Source organism: Paroedura picta, chromosome 10 (assembly GCF_049243985.1).
Source record: "Paroedura picta isolate Pp20150507F chromosome 10, Ppicta_v3.0, whole genome shotgun sequence".
Classification (NCBI taxonomy): domain Eukaryota; kingdom Metazoa; phylum Chordata; class Lepidosauria; order Squamata; family Gekkonidae; genus Paroedura; species Paroedura picta.
The window spans coordinates 13,586,835-13,613,340 of record NC_135378.1 but is presented as its reverse complement, the minus strand read 5'-3'; the positions used below and the strand labels follow the sequence as shown (position 1 = coordinate 13,613,340).

At 43.6% G+C, this 26,506-nt stretch overlaps 1 protein-coding gene across 6 annotated transcripts in view; it reads right to left on the bottom strand.

Moving 5' to 3' along the window:
- Positions 1-2,354: 2,354 nt before the first annotated feature.
- The window catches only part of CPEB2 (cytoplasmic polyadenylation element binding protein 2), a 62,965-nt gene continuing 38,813 nt past the window's right edge, over positions 2,355-26,506 (bottom strand). For all 6 annotated transcript variants that reach the window (XM_077300839.1, XM_077300840.1, XM_077300841.1 and 3 more), the window contains 6 exons: positions 23,811-23,981; positions 17,363-17,452; positions 12,250-12,368; positions 11,824-11,938; positions 10,904-11,085; positions 2,355-6,759 (listed from right to left, as the gene is read on the bottom strand). In XM_077300839.1, coding sequence (XP_077156954.1) covers positions 6,532-6,759; positions 10,904-11,085; positions 11,824-11,938; positions 12,250-12,368; positions 17,363-17,452; positions 23,811-23,981 — 905 coding nt within the window. In that variant the 3' untranslated portion in view covers positions 2,355-6,531. The remainder of the gene's footprint in view (positions 6,760-10,903; positions 11,086-11,823; positions 11,939-12,249; positions 12,369-17,362; positions 17,453-23,810; positions 23,982-26,506) is intronic.

The window sequence follows — 26,506 nt, the reverse complement described above, 5'->3', positions numbered from 1 at the left end:
ACCTTACATCTAATCTTTCTCTTTCTTTTAACAAAAGACTTTCTGCCATTTCAGCCTCTTGGCTATTTGGGGCTCACTTGTCTGGAGGGTAATCAAACCATCTCCTTGGTTGTGTTGCTCCGCACAGGATCAACACCTCTCACGTTGCAACACATAAGGCCTACACCATGAAGGAGTGGAAGAGCCTTGGTGCTGCAGAAACCTTCCGGATTTAATCTGTGAACGGACTCAGATCCTTATACTTCAAGCCCAAGAAGGCCAATGTGGGTGCATGCCAGTGACAAGCAGTGGGTCACAAACAGGTTTGCCAGTTCTGGGTTGGGAAATTCCTGGAGATTTGGGGGTTAGAGCCTAAAGGAGGTGGAGTTTGGGGTACAATGGGCTTCGGCATGGTTCGGCCACCTCGGCAATCACCGAAGGCCGAAGCAGCACGTAGGTCAGCGCCAGGGAGAGGAGGGGCAGCACACCAGCCGGCGGCCGCACACAGACATAGAGGTCTGCGCCTATGTGCAGCCACCGGCTAGCATGCTACCGCCCCTCCTCTCCGTGCCATGGCGCTGGCTGCCTTGGGCTTAAGTGATCGCCAAGGTAGCTGAATCATGCCCAAAGTGCACAACCGGAGTGCCCACCCTCCAAAGCAGCCACTTTCTCCAGAGGAACTGGTCACAGACAGCTGGAGAACAAGTGCAAAAGAGGTTCTACAGGCCTCACCTGGAGAATGGCAAGCATAAACACAAAAAATATGCATGTGAACACAGTTTCAAAACACTGCGTAAAAAGGATTGTATGCAAATACATTTTTAAGATTTCAAATTAAATTTTGCACACCTAAGATAAATTAGGATGTGATCTTGGGGTGTGAAGTGGAATTCTGGAAGTGATGCGAGCCGACCACACCTCCCTGCTATGCCCCCCAGAAGTCACGTGTTCATAGTGGGCACGACCTGTGTGATTTGGAGATCACTTGAAATTCTGGGAGATCTCCAGGCACCACCAGGAGGCAGACCTGAGCATTTTCCCAAGGTTGGAAATGGCTGCCAGAACAAGGGGAAACCTGGGATGAAAGGAAACCTTGGGGAGGCTGTGTACAGCAGGGGTAGTCAAACTGCGGCCCTCCAGATGTCCATGGACTACAATTCCCAGGAGCCCCCTGCCAGCGAACGCTGGCAGGGGGCTCCTGGGAATTGTAGTCCATGGACATCTGGAGGGCCGCAGTTTGACTACCCCTGGTGGATAGTATTTGCACTAGATCCAGGTGTGGTAGCTCTTGGCTAGGGGTGCCAGCCTCCAGGTGGGACCTGGGCATCCCTGGAATTGCAGATCACTGACTACAGATATCAATTTCTCTGAAAAAAAAAATGGCTGCTTTGGAGGGTAGATTCTGTGGCTTGAATATCTGAATCTCTTTGCTTGCTGGAGCATTTTCTGCCAGTGGAGTTCTGAGAAGAAATTCTGAAAGGGGAGAAATGGGAGAAGCCAATGGCGGCGGGGGGGGGGGGGGAAGTGCAGCATATTCAGCTCTTCCCTCACATCCCTTTTCCATTGTGTGTGAATGCAAGAAGGCCACCACAGACCATACAGATGACCAGAAAGCCCCTCTGTTCTCCTCACTCCGCTCCAGGTTAGTTTTTTTTTTGAAATTCAAATATATATATTTTAAAATTAAATATCCTTTACCTGGGGTAACTCTGGGGTTACTAGTAACCCTGGTTCAGAATGACTGACATGGGCTGATTCCTCACGGGTGGAAAAGGCCAGGGCAGCGTCACTATGGGCGCAGAGCTAATCCCGTGTCCACATGACATTGCTGCCATTACGGCCCCTTTCCAGGGCCTACCAAGGATCGTGACCTCATTTGCCCCATGCCAAGGGAACACAATCCCTTTCCCCACTGCAGGGCCAATGGGGCCTGTCCTGCGGCAAGCCCTTGTGGATGGGTAGAGGTGGACCTTCCAGGCCTATGGAGGCCAGGAGAGGGCAAAAAGTGCCTTGGCCCATTTCATGGCCCTGCAGGGTGGGCTTAACTTTTTTTGCAGTAAGGTAGGATCGTGTTTCCATGCAATCCCACCTTCCTGCAAAATAAAACTTCCCCAGTGCCCCCTTGTGTGGTGGAACCTCCCTGCCATGGCTATGTCCCCCAGGGGGACACATTTCAGTGGGGGACCGGGGGACCCATGGGGGCACAGAAATCTGCAAAGATGCCGATCTGCAGCTAAGCACTGGTGGCAGCCTGGAATGGCGTCGCTGGTGCGGAATCAACCATGGAGGAGCAAAAAAATGTTGAAGACAATTTTTTGTTAAGTGAATTTCAAGTGTGCAGCTCAAATATAAGAAACTACAATCCTGAGGGAAAATATGCTAATAACTTAATAGTTTATTAGTCAGTCAACGATATTACAAATATTTAAAAATTACTTAATATATAAATAATTGGCAGCAAACTATTCCATTACAGAGTTAAATTACCAGTACAACAGACAGACTGGAGATTTAGACACCTGGAAGATAACAGTAAAATTAACTAAAGATTTTTCAACAGAAGATTTTAAGCCAAAGGTGATTTAACTTGGGGCACAAACCACCAAACAATGCTGTTGTCAACCCCACCTCCCTCTTTTCCATGGGGCTTTTATATGAGTTTCCAACGGAAGTGCCACTGAACCCAAGGGAGGCAACTCCACAGCAGTGCCTGGGGGATTGCTCCCTTTTTGTCCATAAAAGCATGGGTTTTTCTTTTTATTTAGAATAAAATAAAATAAAAACTGCTTTAACACTGCATTAGGAATACAAAATAAAATTAACTGAAAATATTGATTTGCATATCAAAGAACCATATATAATAACAATTGAAACACTCCATAAACCACTTGTGCGATTCTTTACAGAAACTCGGAATTTAGAAACTAGTTGCTTTAATATTACAAAGATCTTAGCTCCAAAAATAATTCAACATAAAATAAACTTTTAGCAATTAGCGTCATAAAATTATATATTTCCACATAAAAATACAAAATAATATTAATGACAAGAATATGAAAAATTATCCCAAGAATATTTTTTACTATTTGAAATAAAACAGAAGATAAACAAACAAACAAAACAAAAAACAACCAAAAGACAACAAAATAGAAATATGCATGAAAAAAGTCTCTCCTTTTGTTAGCAAAACACTATCCAAAATAACTACGATCATTTACATCAGTACAAAGATTTCTGGATTTTAAAAAATATTTGCAATGACAAAAGGGGTTTTCTTTTTCTGACGGTAAAAAATGACACTGTGGATCAAATTTGCAAAAGATGCAATGAAAAAAATAAAATTTGCATTTAAAAAGGTTCACACTGTTATTCTTTTTATACAAACATTAGAAACAGTATTGCACGTCACAACACAGAATCGAGGTTAGTCAGCCTTCCAAAATGTGTTATAGATTCAAGTTTTGTAGCATCTTTGAGGAGGGGCTCTGTGCAGCAACAGGGAATAAAATCTCAAGTGTCTTCCATACACAAATATATAAATGCTAAATGTTTCCTTCTTAAAAAAAAGTATGGACTTCTAAAGTTTTTTTTTTCCTCCACAGTCATATATGTTTGGGCAGCAATATGCACATTTGGGGGAAACCAAGAAGCTTTAAAAATACAAAAATACAATAAAATTAATCTCCTACAAAAAATAGTAAAATAAATATGATTTGTAAAAAAAGAAAAAAACAACCCAACCAAACGTTGTGGAACTACTGGGGGGGGGGGGCGCAATCCACCCAACCACCAGTGCGCTGTACTCAGGAGCAACGAACAACATTGATGTTCTTGAACGGATTCCACAAGTTCCAAAGGGTGCTAAGGGTTGGGCGCTTCGGCGATTGTGGAATCCCGAGGCGGCCAGCGGCACGCCACGGCACTGGCTGCCTCTGGCTTCCCCATCACCAAACCGGCCAAAGCGCCCAACCCTGGCTGGTACCAAACACCTTCATGGTGGATTGTGCCCTAAGAGCACAATCTTTGAAAGAACAAAGGATATAGCTGCAGAAGCTATTTGCTTTAATAGCTCCAGAAATGAAGTGTCAAACAATATCTGAAATTTTAGTTATTTTTACCCACACCAAAGTTAAAGAGAGATCCTCATGTTTTTTTTCTAGCTTTCACAGCGTAATGGGAGGGGAAATTGATTTTTCAACATCTCCAATCATTTCAGTTGTTTTTCCGTATTTGTTTTCATTATTTAAAACATGTAAAGGCTCTTAAATTTTAAATTTCAAGCAAGAAATATGAAAATAAAGTTAAAAACATCTGCAGAATTAAATTATATCTAAATAATTAACATTGCAAAACTACTATTTTTTTTCTTTTTTCTAAATTCCAAAAATTGAGGTATAGCAAAGGAGATGTCATCAGTCAAAAAAAGGTGTGCCTTAAAATAGCTGACTTATTGGAAAAAAATCTCTCATAGAGATATAAAAATAGTGCATAACAAATGTCAAAAATGGATTAAGGTTTGGCGGGGTTTTAAAGGTTAAAAAAGAAGACTCCAAAAAATCTGGAGGATCATGGTTAAGTAACAAATAGGGAACATTGACAAACAAATCTGTTTAAAAGCTCTTCTGAAAACAGCATCAACTTTAAAACATTAAAAACAGGAACCACAACCACGACAAAACAGCAGAGTTAGACATGAACCACGTATTGTACAGTACAAAAAGCACACTGCAAATTACCAATATTAGAGTAACACTTTGCTTACACGAAGGATTGTCCCCATTGGGCTGCCAAGAGCGAAGCCCTTGTATGTTTCTCTCTAGGAGTTATTAGAGACTTTCAATTCTGCATTTGCTTTTGTTGGGTGCTTGCTTAAACTGTAGAACAGCTCTTTCCTTCCCCTGAAACGTAAGGGCTAGTTGCATTAAAATGCTCAGAGAGGGACAAAAACACTGCTAATGAACATCTCTTGTTCAGAATCTAGGAAAAGTACATTGGCGGTTTTCATTTCTTCTCAAAAATTTGCAGGTCAGGTCATTACCAGATTTCCATCAACATTTAAAAAAAAAAAACCACATTAGTTTGTCAATCAACTACTGACGTTTCATGCAACAGTGACCCCAACTGGAAGGAAGACTAAATGCACTCAAGGTCAAGCAAGCACACATACAATGTTAAACTGGATTTCACTGTTGTCTTAAAGGTACATTTTAGCTTATGCAACGAGCTGTCTGTATATTACACCATCTCCATTTTGACTTCATTTAGATTTTATTAATAAAGCATCAGGCTTTCTTTTTTGAACACATTTCTACGCATACTTCTCAGTAGTTTCCCATTTGGTGACTGGTTAGCAGTGGGCTGGCCATCTTTGGTTTTGTAGAGGAAGTTTAAACCATGAACGATTAAAGGGGCTGAAAGAATAAGTTTGAAACAAAAAAAAACCCAACACCTAGTTTTGATTTTTACACAAATGTGTCTATGCTACATCACTTCACATTAAGCAGAATCACACATCACAAAATTGCACAGGGATTACAATATTATATCCAGTCTGCAAAAATTGAATTCCACTACCAACCAGATCACAAAATGGCTGCACTTTCTAATCTAAAACTAATTTGCATATTTTACACATGTAGGACATTAAAAAAAACCCTTTGAGTCATAATCATGCATGCAAGTCTCTTTTTTGTAACAAATTTTTGCAATTTGATCATGCTACCTAGATTTCAGAGCCTTTAAAAAAACTGCAATAACTTGCATCTTGTTAGATCTAGTGCATGCATATGGTGAATACAGGTAAGTAAACATGCAATTCTTCACATTCTAAAACTATGGCAGTTTTGCCCATATTGTGCTGCCTGCATTTTAATCTGTAATGCAGGGTATCTTGAAATCCCGTATTAATAGGTGGCATTACACATAACACCTATGTAGCAGCAAAGCTAGTACAGCTTGTGATTATAAATGTTTAAAAATAGCTAATAAATCAGATTATCTTGAGGTATTATTTCTTGCAAGTCAAAATGGAGCGCAAAAAATCAACCCTAATTTTAAACTGATGTACACTGAAAATAGCAACAACAATAAAAATAAGCTTTTTTTTTGTAGCAGACATATTCCCTCTTCACTATTTTTGCTACCTTTGGTAAATTATTGGGGCAGATCTTAAAATTTTAAAAACCCATGTTTAGAAATAAGTGCACGCTTCACCCACTAAATATAGCAGCAGACTCTGTGCCCCTACGCAAACACATTCTCATATCTAGTTTTAAATTTACATATAAAAATAAGTTGGAGAAAAATACAAAAAAACTTTTTTTTTTTTATTTTAACATGAAAATATCACAAAAATCAGTAAGCCTGAGATGTAGGGTTTTGGTGAAAAACAAGAGGCTTTGTCGTATTTTGGCTGCTGAAAAAGATGCATGTATTGAGAGAGTTGGGGTAAGAAGCAGAAAAATGCACTTATTTCTTCTGCATGACAGTTTCTCCAGACACAGTGGGCCACGGGCATTCTTCTTTCCTTAGGGGGGTCTCGACGAATCTAGCTCAGTTCCAGCGGAAGTGGATCTGGCGTGGGCGGTCAGCCCCTTCCTTAACCAATGGCTTATGGAATTCACGTCCTGCCCGAGAATGGATGTTCGCCCAGCAAAACTCACAGTAATACTGCAGGCAAGTGACATTGGCACAGAAAAAGGGAGCAAACTTTCCGCCGCATCTTGCACCCTGGCACTCGTCACACATCTGGTCATCCAACACGTATGGCTTTACCTCCACCTGTTTAAAAACACAACGGGGGTGGGGGCGGGAAAGGGGCAGAAATCTCTGACTGTCTTGAACATGCGTCTTTCTGAATGTAACGGCAACAGTGTATTAAAATTTCTACCCAATGTTCCCTAGAGGTAATTCCAAACCAGGACCTACCTATGAAATAGGACAGAGTAGTCCTGAGCATCTCGTGGGCACATGAGCTGAGGAAAATGCTATATTTCAGGCCCAAGACCAATTATCTACCCATAATCTATTCCAGGGGTAGTCAAACTGCGGCCCTCCAGATGTCCATGGACTACAACGCTGGCAGGGGCTCATGGGAATTGTAGTCCATGGACATCTGGAGGGCCGCAGTTTGACTACCCCATATCTATTCAGTGCTGCTCCAATTATATTAAAAGAAACAATTTTTGGTGGAACAGAAAGTAGTAAGGGATCCCCATCAAAGAAAATGCATCATCTTTCTCCTTTACAGGCTGTGATTACAATGTCATGAGGGCTAAACAAAGCAGGATAAGATCCTGAGGCACCATTAGGTCAATAACAAGGAGAAAGCAGCCTCAGAAAATAGCTTTGCTATTACACACAATACCCCCAACAAGGAATGAATGATCTAGCTCAGTTTGACTACCCCTTTTAGCGCATGCATATTTCCAAGAGTGGCTATGGGAAGAATGTTAATCAGCAGATGGGATACAAAAGCTCTTTGATGCTCTTATCATAGTCACAGCTCAAGACAAAAAATATGTTTTCTGTATTATTATTCCTTCAATTTTTGACCTGCCACTCCTGACAGTGTCGGCTCGTGGCAATTCATAACAGCTTAAAATTACAACATGAAAACCTTAAAACTCATAACCTGATACTATAAAATACAACCCAAGAACATCCCACACAGTAGTAATAACAATCTGCAACCGACTCAGTGATCTCGGTAGCAGCAGAAGGGTATTTTGATCTAGAGGTTTAGGGGAGGGGCCCAAGATAAACACCGAGTCGCTATCCTGGTCTCAACAAAACGTCTGGCGGAAGAGCTCCATCTTATAGGCCCTGTGGAAGTCAGCTCCGTCTTCAAGAGATCTTCAAGAGCTCATTCCACCAGGCGGTGGGCAGGATCAAAAAAGCCCTGGCTCTGGTTGAGGCCAGGAGGACTTTTCACAGGCAAGGGACAACCAACCTGTTTGTATCTGAGGAGTGGAGTGCTCTCCAGCGGGCATAAGCAGGCAGGCAGTCCCTAAGATACGCTGGACCCAGATTGCAAATAGCCTTAAAGGTCAAAACCAATACCCTGAATTGGATCCGGAATTCAACTGGCAACCAATGCAGCTGCCTCAGCACTAGCGGGATGTGGGCTCTCCACGGTGTTCTTGTGAGACCCCTAACAGCTACATTTTGGTCAGGGACAAGGGTAGGTCCAGGTAGAGCGAGTCATTAAAGTCTAGCCTGGAGGTGACCGTACAATAGATCACAGTAGCCATGCGCTCCGGGGCCAAATAGGACACTAGTAGCCTACGTTGGCAAAGGTGGAAACACACCAATGGGGCTCGTGACCTGAGTTTCCATAGAAAGGGAGGCATCAAAGATCACACCTGGGTTCCTGGCGGACTGTGTGAGCTGAAGTCATGCCCCATCCAGGCAGGGCAAGCACGCTTCCTGGTCTGGTCCTTTCCTATCTAGCCACAGGAGCTCCGTCTGGGAACTATCAAGTAGTATTTAATTTGTGTAAAATAATATCTCTTGGCAGGTTGGTGGGGAGCATCTCAGACCCCCGGTTATAGCTGATGACAACAGCTGTTATATGGCCTTTCGATATTTCCCCCCCCCCACACACACACACACCTTCACAGGCTGCGGGGGGGGGGGGGAGAGGAGTATTGAAAGGGAATGCAAGAGGCCTAGAGCCCATTGTATTTCTCATCCATAATTTGCCATCTCAGACTGATATGCATAACTGGGTAATTTGTTTTGAGAATAACAGAGGTGGGAAGTGAGGTAAAGTTCAGTTCAAAGTTAAATCTCTGCAAAGTAAGGCGAGCTGCAACGACATTCTCTGTAGGGCTGCTGCCTTCCAGAGGTGGCAGTGGAGTTAAAGCTCCACTTCAGTCCTTCCACCCATCTCATCTGACCTTTTCCCCACAAGCCCCTCTCTCAATCCCCCAGAGAAATTAAAGGGAATTGTTTTTCTAAGGCCACATTAGGAAGTCTATGGCAGAAAGACCCACTCAGCGCATAACTTAATCCCCTCATATGGAGGGGAAACTAAAGCAGAAGAAAGATGGCTTGGTCACAGCTAGGCACATCAGTGACTGCAGGAGACAAGACCTCTTGTGACATTCGCACCTTTACACATCACAATTCCACCATGCTTTTGGAAATATTTTATTAAATTAAAGCAGTAAGGGAATAGTCAGAGAAAAGGGAGAAGTTAAGCAGGGTTAAGGGATAGCTTTTTGTCATGGCAATGGCAACTAGGGCTATCCGTATGCTTATTAATTACAACCCTTTTGTCATGGCTTTAGGATTAGGTTTTGTGGTAGCAATAATTAGAAAATATATATATACCATATATTTACCATATTTTCTAAACCTAATCCTAAAGCCATGAGTTTTACTCTTGTCAGTCTTCAGGTTATATATATATATAACCTGAAGACTGACAAGAGTCAAACTCCTAAATGTGAGGGTTGGCTACTAAAGCGAAGAAAAATGGCCAAGGCCTGCTTAAAACCAGCTTCCATGTTATAATTGAAAGGCCAGCACAAACCATAGCTGGCCAGTCCTGAAGTCTTGAGAAAGTACAGGCAGCAATGAAATGGAAGCAGAAAGGAAGGATACAGTCTCACTTCCTGTGTACAGCTCTGCTTGTACTCCATGTTTTTCAACGGTATTGGTTAAGGTTCAGTGGGAATTCTCAGGCTGCCATGGAGATATCTGCCTGATATACTGTTTTTTTTCACACTAACATATCTAACAAACAGAATGGAAACATGGCAGGAATCCAAAGAATACTTTGTATGAGGCCAAGGCAGCTGAGTTGCTAACAAATTGTGTAAAGAAAACAGACTCTCAAAATAAAAAGTGAATGTGCCACCAGCCATTTAAACCAAGTATCCCAGAAACCCCATGAAGATCTGTATGCATGAAGGAGGAGGCAATTTTTTGTCAATTTTCCCTAGTTGTGGCGGGCTGTCACCTCCCTACTTAATGCTCCTCCTGGAGGATCCCTGTCCGCACCAGCAGCAATGGGGCAGGAGATTTCAGGCTGCGGGGGGGGGGGGGGCATGGAATTTAATTGGAATCCAACCCACTACTTTGCATCAAGGAAATCTAGTGTAACAACGTATTCCTGACTATTTCTGTAAAGACATGCTCTGTATTTTAACTGGGCATTTACATGCAGCTAATTTGGTGAACATTGATAAAAGATATAGGGTCAAGATCCTTAGAGGCTGTTGCTAATGGCTGAGTTACTCCCCTGCCCCCCTCTATCTACATGGAACAGTTAAATCCTATTGAAGCCTCCAACAGGGAGTTAGACAGTGTGTGTGCATGTGCGTGCACACAACACAGGGGGGCATGCACAGAGAGGAGAATGGGGGGAAACCTATAAGCTGAAGGCCGAAAATTAAACCACCCTTGACATATCAATAAGTGTTTTCACTAAACATGAAGAAATCTTATGACACTTTTAGAGGGGAGTTGTCTTGGTCTGCAGTAAAACAGTCAGATTCCAGACCAGGAGCATCTCAGAGGCCTACAAGAATTTCAGGGTAGAAGCTTTTAAGAATCAAATTGTCTGACGAAGGGAGCTGTGACTCTTGAAAGCTTACACCCTGAAACTCCTGTTGGTCCCTAAGGTGCCACTGGATATAAATCTAAGTCTTACGAAGAAACAGCACATGCAAATATTTTAAGAATAATTGGAGAAAAAATGCAAACTTGTCTGCCGCTGTTTCCCCCACCTGCAATCCAGAGAGCCCCCTAAAGATGTCTAAAAATGGCTTGACGTTAAGGGGAGTGCCAAGGAAACCAGAGAAACAAAACCAGGCACAGCTATAAGGACTGTATTGGAAGGTGGGCAGTTTACGTAGCTTCTGTTATAGGTGAGAGCATGCTGCCAGAGAAAAGAAATACTTAGCATACAACTTACTCGTTTATCAATATCGCCATGTTGAAGTTGAACAAACCGAGCACTGATGGCAGCAATGTAGCTCTGCTGATTGGAGAAGGCCACTCGCCCAGCACCTTTTGGGTATTTCAGTTCAGGATCCGTATCGATTCCTGCGTAACAAACTCCACCATAGAGTCGGTCCATGATCATGGCCAACTCCACTAAAAAGAAATGAGGGGAAAACCCATGATGGCAGGGCTGGACATTCGGCTGAAATGCTTTAACGCAGGGGTAGTCAAACTGAGCCCCTCCAGATGTCCATGGACTACAATTCCCATGAGGCTCTGCCAGCAGGGGCTCATGGGAATTGCAGTCCATGGACATCTGGAGGGCCGCAGTTTGACTACCCCTGCTTTAATGTGATGTTAAGAATCAACAGGAAAAAATACTTTAGAAGCCATAATATATTGCATGATGATGGAGAAACGGTCTGTTTTACAAATAAGATTACAATGCGAAAAAAGGAAGGTTCACAATAGAATACCAACAGAAAAACAAGGAACTTATCCAAGGCAATATTGTTATGAATCAGACCCATGGTCCATCCACAATCAGAATTGTATACTGGTAGCTGCTTTTCAGGGTCCCAGTCAGAGGTCTCTCTCATCACCTACTGCCCAGTTTTTTACATTGGAGATGCCTTGGATTGAATGTGCGATCTGCTACATGCCAAGCAGACCCTCCACTACTGCATCCCCCAGAGACTAGTCCACCATTCTATCCATTGTGCGTGCACTCCCAGGATCAGGTCCAGGGTGACAGGAACTATGGAGACAGGTGCCCTGAGTCAGGGCTCTTTCAAAAGCCTCTCTCTATGTTAGAACTAAAAATGGTGTGCAAACTTTTTGTTCTGCCCCCATTAGAAACTGTTACTAAGAACGATAAAGCTCTATACTTACCAGCTCTCAAGGGCCTGGGGACACCACCCACAAAAATAGTTTTCCGAGGGTCAAGAGGCTGCGAACCATCCATTACAAAGTCGCTATCGCTTAAGTTCCAGGGACGGATTTGGACCTAGTGGGACAAACACCATAGCTTCTGAAGTCTAACTGCCTTGTTGGAATCGCGATCCCCCCCCCACATCTATGCAAAATACTGGACAGCCCCAATTAATTAATTAATTGTTAATTTCTCTGGTTGTTCTCGTTGTAAACCTATATATACAAAGTATTTAGCCAATCATTGTACAACTGATTGACACATCCCCGTGGGTTAATCCTAAATTATTGCAAGCATTTGATTTTTTTCACCCTCCTCCTCATCTTAGAAGCAGCCTTCAGACAGATGGGCAGCTGCAGCCTGAGGGCTGCCCGGTATTTACTTACTGGCTTATCCTTGATGGTGGGGCTAGACACACACAGATAGAGCTTTCCATCTTCTTCGATGCAGGCATCAATCAGTGCCTGGACAGAACTCTCCTCTTGGAAAAGAAGGAATGCATAACCTAGAAAAGGACAGGAGGGGAGCTTTAAATACAGATAATGTTTTTCCTCAACTTATTTTCAAAAACATTTACAACATATGACCTCGATCCAAAAGGCCCCCTTGGTTACACTTACACAGCTTCCAAAGTATTCTAGGCTTTGCTGCTATTTCCCTTCACACTGCAATCCCTTGCATTGTCACCTGACCATCACAAACAGCAGGGAGGGAGGGAGGGAAAGAGAATGAGTGGAAACCACTGAAAGGATAGCAGTTCATGATTACTGCATACCCTTTTCCAGCCGGTCACTGAGACTGTTTCTGCAGTTGTTATTGGCTGGTGCATTCTCACCTCACTGAGTTCTGGATGCAAACCCTGAATTTGCATGTGGCATTCTACATTTGTGGTTTTCACAGGCACCATCCAGGAGTCTTCTTGTGGTTTGCATTTTGCACTTCTTCTCCCTGACTTGCTTCCTCCCCCCCCCATTGATTTAAAAGAATCAATGCAAGCGAACTAATGCAGAAAAATGTTCACCCCCCATTTATTCTTGCATTCTGTTCTCTCTGCTTGAAATTCTGCAGAGCTGTACGATGGCCACTGCACCATTTTCCCGTGTGTGGAAAGGGTATGAAAGACTGACCTTGAAGCTCTCTGCCTAAAACACCTATGTGGTAGCTAACTGCTGTACTGCTTCCAAGTATGTACTAGTCTGTTCATAGTAATGATAAAACATCTTAAGTTTGTATCAATTTCCCAATTCATATTTAATTGTGCCATGAAAACTAGATCTCACGGAACAGGACTAATCTCAGTTCTGGATATTAAAACTAAAAGTCAGTTGTGTAAGTGGCCTAGAAAGTCTCCCATCACAGCACAAACAAGAGAAGGGCTAAACTGGGGTTTTGTACCCTGCTTTTTACTACCTGAAGGAGTCTGAAAGCTGCTTAGAATCACCCACCCTTCTTCTCCCTGCAACAGAACCCTGTGAGGTAGCTGAGGCTAAGAGCTCTGGAAGAACTGTGACTGGCCCAGGGTGACCCAGCAGACTGCATGTGGAAGAGTGGGGAATTAAACCCAGTTCTCCAGATCAGAGGCCGTTCGCTCTTAACCACTTCATCAAGAATTCAGACAGAATTTATTTAATCATTAGATTTTTATACCACCCATCCTGGTAACCCAGAAGTATTTAATGTGCGATTTTTTATTTTTAAAAATTTAGAAACCAATTGTGTTCCATATACAGCACAAAGCTGCAAATGAACCTGAATGTTACTAGGGTATGGACAACTATTTAGGAAGAATTGCAGTTTGCATTAACTGGGGAAATGCCCTTTTTGGTTTGGAGCCACCTGGGCGAAGGAAGAAATGGCTTTATCAGTATCCCCACTGAAATGTAAGATCCATATAAAAAACCACAATGAATGCTGAATACCTATCAAAACAACAGGATGTATAGGGGTAGTCAAACTGCGGCCCTCCAGATGTCCATGGACTACAATTCCCATGAGCCCCTGCCAACAGGCAGGGGCTCATGGGAATTGTAGTCCATGGACATCTGGAGGGCTGCAGTTTGAATGCCCCTCATCTGCACCAGAGTGCTGTGGCTTGGCTATTATCGGGAGCTAGACAGAGTATGCATATTGCTCCCATTCTGCAGACGTTCCATTGGCTGCCCTTAAAGGTAAAAGTATCCCCTGTGCAAGCACCGAGTCATGTCTGACCCTTGGGGTGACGCCCTCTAGCGTTTTCATGGCAGACTCAATACGGGGTGGTTTGCCAGTGCCTTCCCCAGTCATTACCGTTTACCCCCCAGCAGCAAGCTGGGTACTCATTTTACCGACCTCAGAAGGATGGAAGGCTGAGTTGACCTTGAGCCGGCTGCTGGGATTGAACTCCCAGCCTCATGGGCAGAGCTTTCAGACTGCATGTCTGCTGCCTTACCACTCTGCGCCACAACCTGCAACTGAGCAAAATCGACAACTGCTGGAGAGCAGCATGGTGTAGTGCAGGGGTAGTCAAACTGTGGCCCCCCCAGCATTTGCTGGCAGGGGCTCCTGGGAATTGTAGTCCATGGACATCTGGAGGGCCACAGTTTGACTACCCCTGCATTAAACTGTCTTCTGTAATTATATTAAACCTTATTTGACTTGCAGTCATTACCTGGTATATCTCTGTAAACCAAGCTGATTAAATGACACAATTTACTCATTTGTCACTCAAACCTCCCTCCCTCATCGCCTAGAACACAGGCAGCCAGCTGTGAGGGACAGGGGGCCGTACTGCCTTCTTTGAGTTATGACCAGTTCCTTGTCACTGTGTTCAGTGTGCAGAGCCAGAGAGAGGATGTTTGAATGCTGAGCGGGAGGGGTGAGATTGGGTTGTTCCAGTGAGGGAGAGACTGACTATCGAGGGTTCGGTGGGCAAGAAGTCTGGCTCAGGTAGATCAGCCTGGTTACTGGATGAAGGTTGCTGAGGAAAAGTGGTCTTAATCCAAAGAGAGCCTGTCTTCTGACAGAAGGAGATGAGTGCTGTGACCCTGCGGTCCGGCTGATTTGAAGGAGTTGCCATAACTTGGTGAACTGCCCATTGGTTCGTCTGGGTTGAAAGTGCATTTCTCCTCCGAGGGGAATTGGATTACCTTGTATCCCAGCCCGCCCCCAGTCGTAATACTAATACTCTAGAACAGAAAAGGTTTGCTGCAGCAAAAATCAGTGAAGCTGCATTGTTACTTTCACATCCAAGCACCAGGAACCATTAAACTTAAGTGTTAAACCATCCTAAAGAAATAAACAGTTCTGTGTAATCCATGACTCAGTCACCCTGACCAATAATTCAGCTTTCTTTGCAATGATGAATTCACATTAATATAGCTGCTGAATAAAGGCTTTGTCATGTAAGTTTTAATCACCCAACATCTGTAGTAGGGTTGGGTGCTTCGGCACCCAAAGCGGCTGGTTGCTCCCGACGCAGCCAGCACTGTGCTGCAGGGGGGGAGGGGAGGCGTGGGTGCCGGTGTACCGGCACCTCCCCCCCCCCCCCACAGCACGGTGCTGGCTGCGTCGGGAGTGACCGGCTGCTTCGAGCGCCCAACCCTAATCTGAAGTGAATAAGGCCAAAGATAAACAGCTTGTCACAGCAGACCAAGTGTATACAGAGGGTATAACCACAACTCAATTCAAGGGAACATTTCTGAGTCAATATGGATAAAATCAGGCTGCATGTGCATGATTTCAGGCAGTCATTTCGGGACCATCTGATCTACCAATCCAGTAGCCAAGTGACTTTGAAGTAGGTTGCAGTCTCTGTTTCTATCAATCATTGACTCCTCTAATCTCACAAAGGTAAGATTGAAAGGAAAAAAACATCTCATATACATGCTGTGAACAAAACCTGTCTGAACAATCCCAAAATCTCAATTTGTGCAGTGTACCATTCTCAAGGGATTACTGAAGCAAACTACCCTGCAAACTCAGGTTTCATCAAAGATTAAAATGGAAATATGACATGTAGCGCAGTTGAATGTATTTGGTTTATCTTTTTTTTAATGGAAGAATGTCGTTCCAATAGTAAAGCTCATTAAAATCCAACAAGCAACAAGTCTATTTTTTTGTGCTGTTTATAGCTGAAAAAGTTGCCAGGCAAGTTTTTCACCACATTAAAGGTCCATCTGCCACCCATGTTTTTGAATCACAATTTGAACATATAAGCACAGATTTTTTTCAAATGAAACACTATTAACCAGCATCACCAAATTATGGCAGTTGACTGTCCTACAAAAGTTACTTGCAGATCAAAACCAAGCAGCGCCCTGAAAAACCACGGTTTTAAACAGGTATGCGGCTTCGAGAAAAGTGTCTTTAGGAACAAAAACTCTATCATACACGGCAGACCAGGAAGAAAAGGTGTGTCACCATGAGAATATTCCTAGCTTGTTACTGTGAAATTGTGAGAGACTTCGATTCTAAATAAGCAAACTGTTTGAATTAAAGTTTCTTTATTAGAAATGCAGGCATCTATATTAAAGCATGGTGAGAACTGATCCATAAAGTATAGGGCAGGGCTAGTCAAACTGCATTCGCTGGCAGGGGCTCCTCGGAATTGCAGTCCATGGACATCTGGAGGGCTGCAGTTTGACTACCCCTGGTATAGGGTAAGGAATATAGGGGCTTGAGGGGACTCCTCCTCTCCTGGGAACTCGAACCAGGCAAAGTTCAAAAGAAGTCATAATATGGAGATAACAGTCCAGTGAGAACTAAGGGAACTAAACAGGGAGGGAAATAGAGGGCAATAAGGAAGCGGAATGTTTGGGGAGGTTGGTAAAACACAACAGCAGGAAATCAACCTTGGGGTGTCAATCAAAAGCATCTGGGTTACATCAGGGCATACAGGTCAGGCTAGATGGATACACTAAATCACAGCAGAGGCAGAAATGCATGGAGGTTTCTGACAGAAATCTTACACAGAGTTGCATCCTCCTCATTCCACTTGACTTCAATAGACCTTGATGGGCACAACTTGCCTTTCTGCGGCCCCTACTAAGCCTGTGCAGCCCCCACTTCTGCTCCCTACTCTCCTCCATCCCCTCATTCAGAGAGAGGCAGGCAAGCAGTCATGGTTGCCAACTGCCACCACAGTGGCCAATGGGTCCTGTGGCCAAACAGTAACAAAGGCAAAGGTACAAAGAAGGCGAGTAGCAGCTGGCTGCTTCTCCTCCTCCTCTTTGGGGCCCAATCCAAAGGGCAGTTGTGGATTGCCCTCTGGGGAAACTGGCCTCCTCTGAGAAACACAGGGAGATGAATGAAAAGGAGGACAGCTTGACGTTATGAACACTAGACCGGGGGGGGGGGGGCAATCATACAGCTGCCCTCCAACGAAAAGCCAGGGGCAGCTGGGCAGTCCAGGACTGCCTGACACTTGATGCAAATCCTTGCAATTGGATTTGGTTTTATTAAAGAAGAAACTGAATAGAAGTTCAGATATGTTTAAAATATATCTGTAAAAATGGTATTTACCTTTAGGGGGGAAATAGGATTTGCTTTCTGCTTTGTGAGGCCAGTCTACCACCAGAGGTCCAAAGCGTCTGAAGCTAGCAGTAATTTCATCTGGGGAAAAAATTGCATAATGACTGCAGTTAATGTATTAAGTTGGCACGCATTTTTTATTACTGTGTTTCAAAACCTGCTGTGGACAGCAATTTTACTTTTAAAAAACGTTCTCTTGAACTATATAAAATAAATTTAAAAGGAACATGAGAAAAAGGGGAAGATCATTATTAACATCTACATTTTAGAGTGGTAAAGCAAAAACTATTATGGATTCACAGAACTGATTTTCTTCTTGAAAATAACAGATTTAATTAGCTGCAGTGGACAGCATATAAAATGTCTTTTGACTTTGTTTTATTGAATTCATATATGAATAATTTTTTAATTTTATCCCTCTTTTCCCCAACATTAGTCATGTCTCAAAAACTGAATATTCATACACAAATATATAGGACTACCGAATCTTGAATATAAATTTAAGAGAGTCCACAGTAAAGAACAGCTTCATGGAAGTTACTCAAAGGATAAAATATTTTCTCGATCTAAGACCAAATATCAAATTTGGAAGTTTGACAATCTGTACCTTGAATAAGTATTACTTACCATAAAGTCTATTTTGCAGAAATGGGGCTTTGAAGTATGGCAGTTAAATTAAAAGAAACAGCATGAGTGAAGCTATCTTAACTTTTACCAAAACTTGTGGTCTCCCTATCCCAGCTTGGAAGATGCTCTTAGTTAATCCCCCACGCCCACAATCACTTTTGGGGCTGGTATTGGAAAAATATATTGCAGGACAAGAGTCAATCATTTGACTTTTTATGAAGAACATTTCTCACTCCTCCACATGCAGACAGCTGGGTGACCTTGGGCTAGTCACAGTCCTGTTAGAGTTGTTCTCACAGAACAGTTTCTCTCAGAGCTTTCTCAGCCGCATCTACCTCATTGTATGTCAGTTGTGCAGAAAGGAACAGAAAGCTGCTTTGAGACTGGGTAATGAAAAATGGGGTATAAAATCCAACTTTCAATGATCTTCCTCTTCTTAATGTTCAAGGCTCAAGCCTTTGTCTAAATCTTTATGTAGGAAAGACAGAAGGTCCCTAACAGTAGCCCTAAGAAAATCTACACCATGGTAAGAGCACCAGGAATGAAAGACTTGCCAAGAGTTATTGTGGACTCTATTGGTGGAACCCCTCCTAGATATTACCATTATGTCTACAACTTTATCTGGGTATCCCATGTCCTTCTGTTGAGCCTGTTCAACAGTCAGGCTCTGAAACTTAACAATTTTGGCTATGGGTGATTGACAGATCCCTAACCTATCTGACTGGAAGGTACCATGGTTCCCTGATCAGCTGTCTCATCAAATCTTGAAACTAGGGTCTTCTTGGCCTGTATAATTCAACTAACACTGCTTGCCGGTCTATAATTCTCTGGGTTCCTTTCTGAATACGTTGAGTAGGTAGAAAAGTGTATAAGAAGCTGATCTGGCCAATCACAACTTAAGGCACCTATTCCTAGTACTTGAAGAAATGCTGTTCTTGATATGAGCAAAGACCTTGTTCTTTATATGTTGTTGCAATGGGATCCACACCCATTCTTCTGAATATTTGGCAGATTTGATTGAATATCATTCTATTTGAGCATCTTGTGGCGCAGGGTGGTAAAGCATCCAACATGCTGTCTGAAGCTCTGACAATGAGGCTGGGAGTTCGATCCCAGCAGCCAGCTCAAGGTTGACTCAGCCTTCCATCCTTCCGAGGTCAGTAAAATGAATACCCAGCTTGCTGGGGGGTCAAACAGTAATGACTGACAAAATGCACCCTGTATTGAGTCTGCAAAGAAAACGCTAGAGATATGACTCGATGCTTGCACAGGGGATACCTTTACCTTTACCTTTCTATTCAGCATCCTCTCTGGTCCACATTTCTGTAACTGAGCCAATCTGCTACAATGTTGTCCTAACCAAGCACATGAACTGCCTACAAATGCACATCTGTCAACTGTATTATCAGCTCTGTTTCGTTGAGTAAAGACTTGAATCTTGCCTCCCCCCCCTCCAAGTGACTGACATATGACTTTGCTGTCATGTTGTCTGTATGGGCAAAGACATGCCGATTCGACAGAAGCTCCAGAAAGGATAATAGGCTCAATTTTATCACTCTGGGAATTAGGAAGTTTATACTTTGAGTTGATTCCTCCCTCTACCACTTTCCTTGTGCCATCCTCCCAAGTGAGTGAGCTTCCTAGCCACTGGCATTTGTTGTCATCTGCATCTTTGGAGGTTCCCACAGTGGAAATCCCTCTGAGAACTTGGAAGGCTGGACCCACCACTGTAGCTCTTGAATTAAGGACCTGCACCAACTGCACCAGTTGGAACTTCTTTTTTGCTATGGTCTTCCAGAGAGATAGAAGGAACCTCTGAAGTCAGACAGGTGTGAAACCTGGACTACCTCTTGGCAGGAAATCAACATCCCTAAACACTTTGCTAAAAACATCACTTCCACTTGAGGCCGTGTGGTAGCCCTCCTTTATGGAAACTAAATTTTCTTCTGTTTTTCCTGAGAGATGAAGACACTGTCCTGAATTTTATCTATTATTTCTCCAAGATGTAAGACTCTGTGAGCAGGAACTAGACTGCTTTTCTCCCAGTTTATTACAAATCAGTGATCTTGAAGACAGGAGATTGTCTTCTTCACATCTTCTCCTTGTGTCTGAGAATATGACCTGATCAAGATGTCAGGACTTGACAGGTCATGGGTCCTGAGGTTTGCTGCCAGCAACACTAATACTTTGAAGAAAAATCTTGGTGTTGAATGGAAGCGCTCGATGCTGAAAATGTAGGACATTGTATATGAAGCCTCAAAATTTTCTGTGAGTCTCCCAAAGTCTCACATGGTAGTCTTCAAGCACCGGCTGGATCAGTATCATGGATGCTCTAGGCTGATCCCATATTGAGCAGGGGGGGTTGGACTATATGACCCGTATGGCCCCTACCAACTCTATGATTCTATGATAGTAGAATCTATGATTCTATGATAGTAGGTGTGTTGGCCTTCCTGGGCACAGTCCCAACAGATACATCTTCAGCCCGTAAGCCAAGTCCCAAATCGCAAACCGATATCAAAGTCATAGTCCAGTCCGGGTCTTAGCACTAACTGATCAAACAGAGTCCAAGGGGGAACAGAGAGAGTGGCCGAATAGCAAGCTGTTAGTGCTAAGTCAGGAACTAGGGAAGCAGAGTCCAAAGCCAAAATGAAGTGCAAATACGAGAGCTGTAGTCCAAGAAGCTGTAAGCAGGAATCAGGAAACTGGAGGTCAGTTGGGCAGAGCTTTGCTGAAGTGAGGGTGGGTCAAGAACCAGAGGGCTTAACGCACAGGGTGCACCCATGCTGAAGGGCTGTTTTGGCTTTGCTTAAGTGCGGCCTCATTCATGAGCTGAGCAGTGGCACCAAGAAGACTCAATCTCCGTCTGCTGGAGCAACTTCACCTGGTCCCCATCTGACTTGACAGCATACCATGAGCCGGGCGCTCCTGCAACAAGCTGTCAAGCTGCCCCTCTGGTGTTGTCTCCAGTGTTCTGCCGAACTGCCCAGGCTGGGGTGGGGTGCTGCCACTGATGGAGGTGAAGCAGGTGTGAACTGCAAAGTGCTGAGGTCTTCTTGAGCACCCTGTCCTGCTTATCTTGAGTAAAAGCCACCTGTTTAGATTATCATCTGCCTTTGTTACATCTGAGTGGTTTTTATTCTCAAGAACGCTTGGAGTCACAAAACAGTTTCTCAACAGTTTCTTTTCTGAGAAGACACTGCCTTCTTCTTGTCCTTGACTTCCATTAAATATCTGTCAATTCTTTCCCCAAAGAGATGAACATTCTTGAAGGGAACACTAGCCACCTTGGCTTGAGGCGAGGGATCCACTTCCCAGCTACATAGCCATGTATTTCTTCTGGCTGTGACACTGGAAGCCATGACTCTAGCACACAATTAAAGTCTGTCGAATGATGCATCCATGGAAAAAGTGGCAGTTAATGCAATCTTCTTCAAATTATCTTTCAGCTCCTTAGGTAAATCACTATAAGCTACTAGGTCAGAGGCCCCAAAAAAGATTGCTCTAGAAAATAAAAGAACTTGCACTGGAGGACTTGGCAGAAGATATTTCAAAGTCCTTATGTAGAGCCTGCTCAATTCTCTTATCACAAGGATCTCTGGAAAGGCCACCAGCCTCTGTAGATATCACAGAATTAGAGCATAGGCTGGCAACTGGATCATCTACAAGTGGGAGCTTGAAGTGTTCCACTGTCTTTGGAGTCAACAAATAGAACTTTGAAATAATGAGGTGATTGGACTTAGATCTAGCTGGAATTTCCCATTCATCCTTTACCACAGTGGTCCCCAAACTTTCTGAGGCTGGGGACCGGCAGGGCATCGGGCCGTGCCCGCGCGGGCCACGGCCACGCATCGGGCCGCACCCGCATGGGCGCGGCCCGCCCCTGATTCCCTCTCCCCGCCCTCCCGCAGTAAGAAGCTTCCCGGGCCGCAAGCTTGCGGCCTGGGAAGTTTTTTACTGTGGGGGGGGGGCGGGGAGAGGGAGCCGCGGCCCGGCGCCATGGCCTTCGTGGCCCGGCACCGGCCCGCAGCCCACAGGTTGGGGACCACTGCTTTACCACATTGTCAAACACTGCTGGAAATGGGATTCCTAGAGGGAAAGGCCCTGTCTGAGCCTGAATGCTTCTGCATAAATTAGGCTCTGATTTCTCTTTGCTTGAGTCTGTATTTTCCCTCCCAATTCCACATGGAAGTCCCAGGGCTGGCCCCCAAAATAAGGCTGGTTGTGTTACAGTGCGATTCCAGCATAACAAGAATTGGGGGTGGGGTGGAGCCGGTGAACAGCACTGCACTGGGCAGGCAAGCCTCGTCCCTTCCTCCCTGTTTTTTAAAATTATTTTAGAAATGATTAATGCATTATGACGCTGCAGTGTTTTAACAAGCAAGTACCTTTTTTGGTCCCTGGAGGACTGAAAACAAGAAAATCCAAGCAGACCACTGCCTCCTTAAGCCGCTCCAGAAACTCCCCCGACTGGAGGGAGTAGTTAACAATATCACGGAGCTGCTCTCCTACCCTAGGCCCCCCTTCCTTGAGGAGCCAAGAAGGGCAGGGATCCAGGGGGCAAGTGGTTGCTTGCACCCGCCCAAGCAACCTGTCCACTTCGGATATAGAGAGCTGTCTGAAGCCATCAAACACCACATCCAAAGGCGGCCAACAGCCCTCCAGTTCATTTACTGTATTAAGTGTGGAGGGAAGGTCATGGCGGAGCGACAAGACTTTATCCGCAAAAAAGCTCGCTAATGCCTCACAGCCAATCTGCTAGTATTTTGGCGCCCATCCAACCAGGCCGGTCAAGGATCGAACTACCCTAAACACTTGGGCTGGGTGAGAGCTTGCGGACACAATTTCCATGGCAAAGTAATCACATTTTGCCGCTTCCACTGCCATCTCATACGCCCTCATCAGCATGCGATAAGATGTTCTTGTGGCCTTGTCGTGCGTTTTCCGCCACACTCGCTCTAGTTGTCTCAATTCCCTCTTCTTCTCCCAGGGCGCCATGGTGTACCACGGTGACTGTTTGAGTCGAAGGCAGCTTGTAGAACCTCATTCACAGCTTCCAGAATGGCATTCAAGACTTCTTTGGGGGGAAATTATACACAGTGGTTTGACTTATCTTGTTTTCACTCCATCAGGGACAAAAAAAAATGTCCTATCAGGAATTGCAAGATTGATCCTGCCTGCCTGGAGGAGGAGCTTCTCCCACGCATGGAAGACTCAACCTGGACCCTTGGAGAATTTTTGAATCTGGTATCATGAGAAAAGAATCTCAAGTCTATGTTCTGTAGTAAGAACTATTGTTATTTTATCATTCATTTAGCATTTATATTATTTTAATGATGATTTGTGGGTTCCCATTACCAGTGGTTGAAACCCTGTTGGGTGATCAATAAATTCTACAGAACTGAATAATGATCAGCCTAGCTATGGATTTAGCAATCAAATACTGAGCACATTTAATAAGTTAGATTAATTTTCTATTGTTTTCAATAATTTTCATTTTGGTACTTATCCATGTTCAACAAAATAATTAACAATTGTTGTTGAGACACAGCAGCCTCTTGGGCACCTTCATGGCTCAGAAGGGGGCCCATTGCATTAAACTGTACACCCCCATCCATATCCCTCAGAGATGCTTCATTTGCCAATAGTGATGAAATGGTCTGAGAGCTGGGAAATGTAGTTCGTTCTCGTACAACACATACTGCAATATTATGTTAACGTTGGTTTTTCCCCCTATTCTCATGTTAACTATGGGATCTTTGGGAGAAAATTAGAACAAATGATTTTCAAAATTAGCTGAAAAGCAATTCACCTTCATCAATGTCTGGTGGAAGACCACCAACAAACACTTTTCGAGAGAAGCGTTCTATTCGTTCTCCATTTTGATGGGCAGAATAGCATGTAGGTGAATTCAACACACCAACTTGATCAGAATGACCATCATCCAGCAATCCATCATCTATTGGAAAGAGTGAAGAACGACCTTAAGACAAAAAAGAGAGAACAGAAGAGAGTTTTGCAAATCACTGTACATAAGAATGGATTCAATTCCATCCTCAGTTCAACTGTCACGGTAATTTGAGGCAAGCCATCGTATCAGTCACAGTCTACCCATCTATAATGTGATAGTAATTCTGATCTACCACACAGGATTGTTGTTAGGATTATTGAGTTTATACATGTGAAATACCCTGAACATCCTAAATACCTAGACAAATGTTAATACTACAGTGTAAATACAAAGAAATATGGGGGGAAAACCAGGAGTAATGAAAAATGGTCAATTCATTAATTTTAATCCAGTATATTTCAGAACTATGGAACTGGAGGGTCACTATATGCTACAACTGTAGTTTAATACACACGTGCTGTTTTGAAAAAGGTTGCAGGCGCTGTAGGAACTTTCAGCTTTCTGCAGGGCCTGCCAAACAGAGCTGTTCCGCCAGGTCTACGGGTGAGGCCGGGTGGCCAGGTAGATCAGGGCCCCTCCTACAGAAGCAGCAGGAGAGAATTCGATCTGCACCCTCTCCCTCTCCCTCCTCCTCCTTAGATGATTAGGATATTATTAGTAAGGAGTCGTATTTGCTGCCATGTCTTATAGTTTTATGTAGTAATCTGTTTTAATTGTTAAGGGGTTTTTACTGGGTTTTTAACAGCGGTTGTAACCTGCCGTGAGCCTCTGGGGAGCAGCGGGCAATAAATGCATAATAATAATAATAATAATAATAATAATAATAATAATAATAATATATACTGAGGGAGCAGGCACAATAGAGTTAGAAATCATATTTAATACTGGTACTATAAACAAGGTCCCAGGACATTAACATCATAGCCATGGAACTGCTGAGATGTGTACCAATCAAAACCATTACAGCTTTATGCCAGAAAATCTGGGAAACTAATAACTGGCCAGAGGAATGGAAACAATCTGTGTTCATCCCACTACAAAAAAGGCTGACTCGAAAAACTGTCCCAATTACCACACAATAGCCTTCATTTCTCATGCTAGTAAGATCCTGCTTAAAATCATTGGACAATGCATAGCACCAACCACTGAAAGAGAATTAGCAAGCTGGCTTTTGACAGGGCCATGGCACTAGTGATCACATAGCAAACCTGTGAGGGAGTTCTGAAATGTCACGGGAATAGTAGAAGGATGTCTATGTCTTCTTTATTGACTACAAGAAAGCTTTTGATTGTGTGGATCACAACCAATTGTGGGACGCCCTGCAAAATTGGGGGTGCCAATGCATTTGGTCACATTGATGCAGTTGCTCTATGCAGACCAAGAAGCTGTTGTACGTACACCATTTGGTGACAATGACTGGTTCAAAATAGAGAAAGGAGTACACCAGAATACTATTCTTTCCCCCTTCCTGTTTAAGTTGTATGCTGAAATCATTATGAGCGAGACTGAACTCAAAGAATCTAACATTGGAATTAGACTGGAGGAAGGAATATAAATAATCTTCAGTATGCTGATGACACGCCCCTCCTGTCAGAAACTAAAGAAGGCCTAGAATAGCTGATGACAAAGGTCAATGAAGTAAGCAAGAAATTTGGCCTTTTCTTAAACACTGAAAAAAATGACCACTGCAAAAAACAAGCATGTCACAATAGCAATTGATGGTGAAGAGATCGAATGCATACAAGAATTCACTTTTCTTGGATCATAAACTGATGTGAGTGGCGATTGCAGTACGGAAATAAAATGTCAAATTTTTCTGGGTTGCTCAGCAATGACAAGCTTGGATTGAGAATGGAAAAACAGGGACAAAAGCCTGACGATGAAATGTCGATTACTTTGATCTCTCATATTTCCAGCAGCCACTTATGGCTGTGAAAGTTGGACGATGACAAAATCGGACAAGAGAAGAATTGATTCATTTGAACTCTGCTGTTGGAGAAGGGTTCTGCAGGTTCCAGGGACAGCAAAAGTCATCAATAAGGAAATCTTACAGTGCATAAAGCCTGATCTATCTATCACTGGTAGGTAAAATCACGAAACTTTGGCTTACTTATTTTGGCCATAATACATAGTAAAACCCTAAAAGGTTAATGTGTAAATAGACTCATTTCATTTTTAGTTCAGTGAAAAATGCAAAGGCACCTGATAGGAGTTCTGAAGTTGAGTGGGGCTGATTAGTGACTGAAAAGGGAGAAGAAAGCATCTTTAATAAACTGCTGGCTTCCAAACCCAAAGGCCCAGTTTCCTCAACAATCTGTAACCAGGAGACTCTAAATAAAAGTAGGATGGGGTCCTGGGAGGAGTGTGGTGTTAAGGGCGAATCAGGTCCATCATTGGCACCTGTAGGCCTCCGAATGGCCATCCACCCACTGGCTGCCCAATCAGATTAGAACTCCCACCCATAATGATCTTCCCACAATTCTGCTAATTATTCCTGGTCAATGGCCCCTCAGTCACCTCTCCTTAGGTGAGTGAGCTGCCAGGGGTGCATGGGGGCTCTTAGGCTTCACACTCCGGAAGCAATGGCTCCTGCCTAC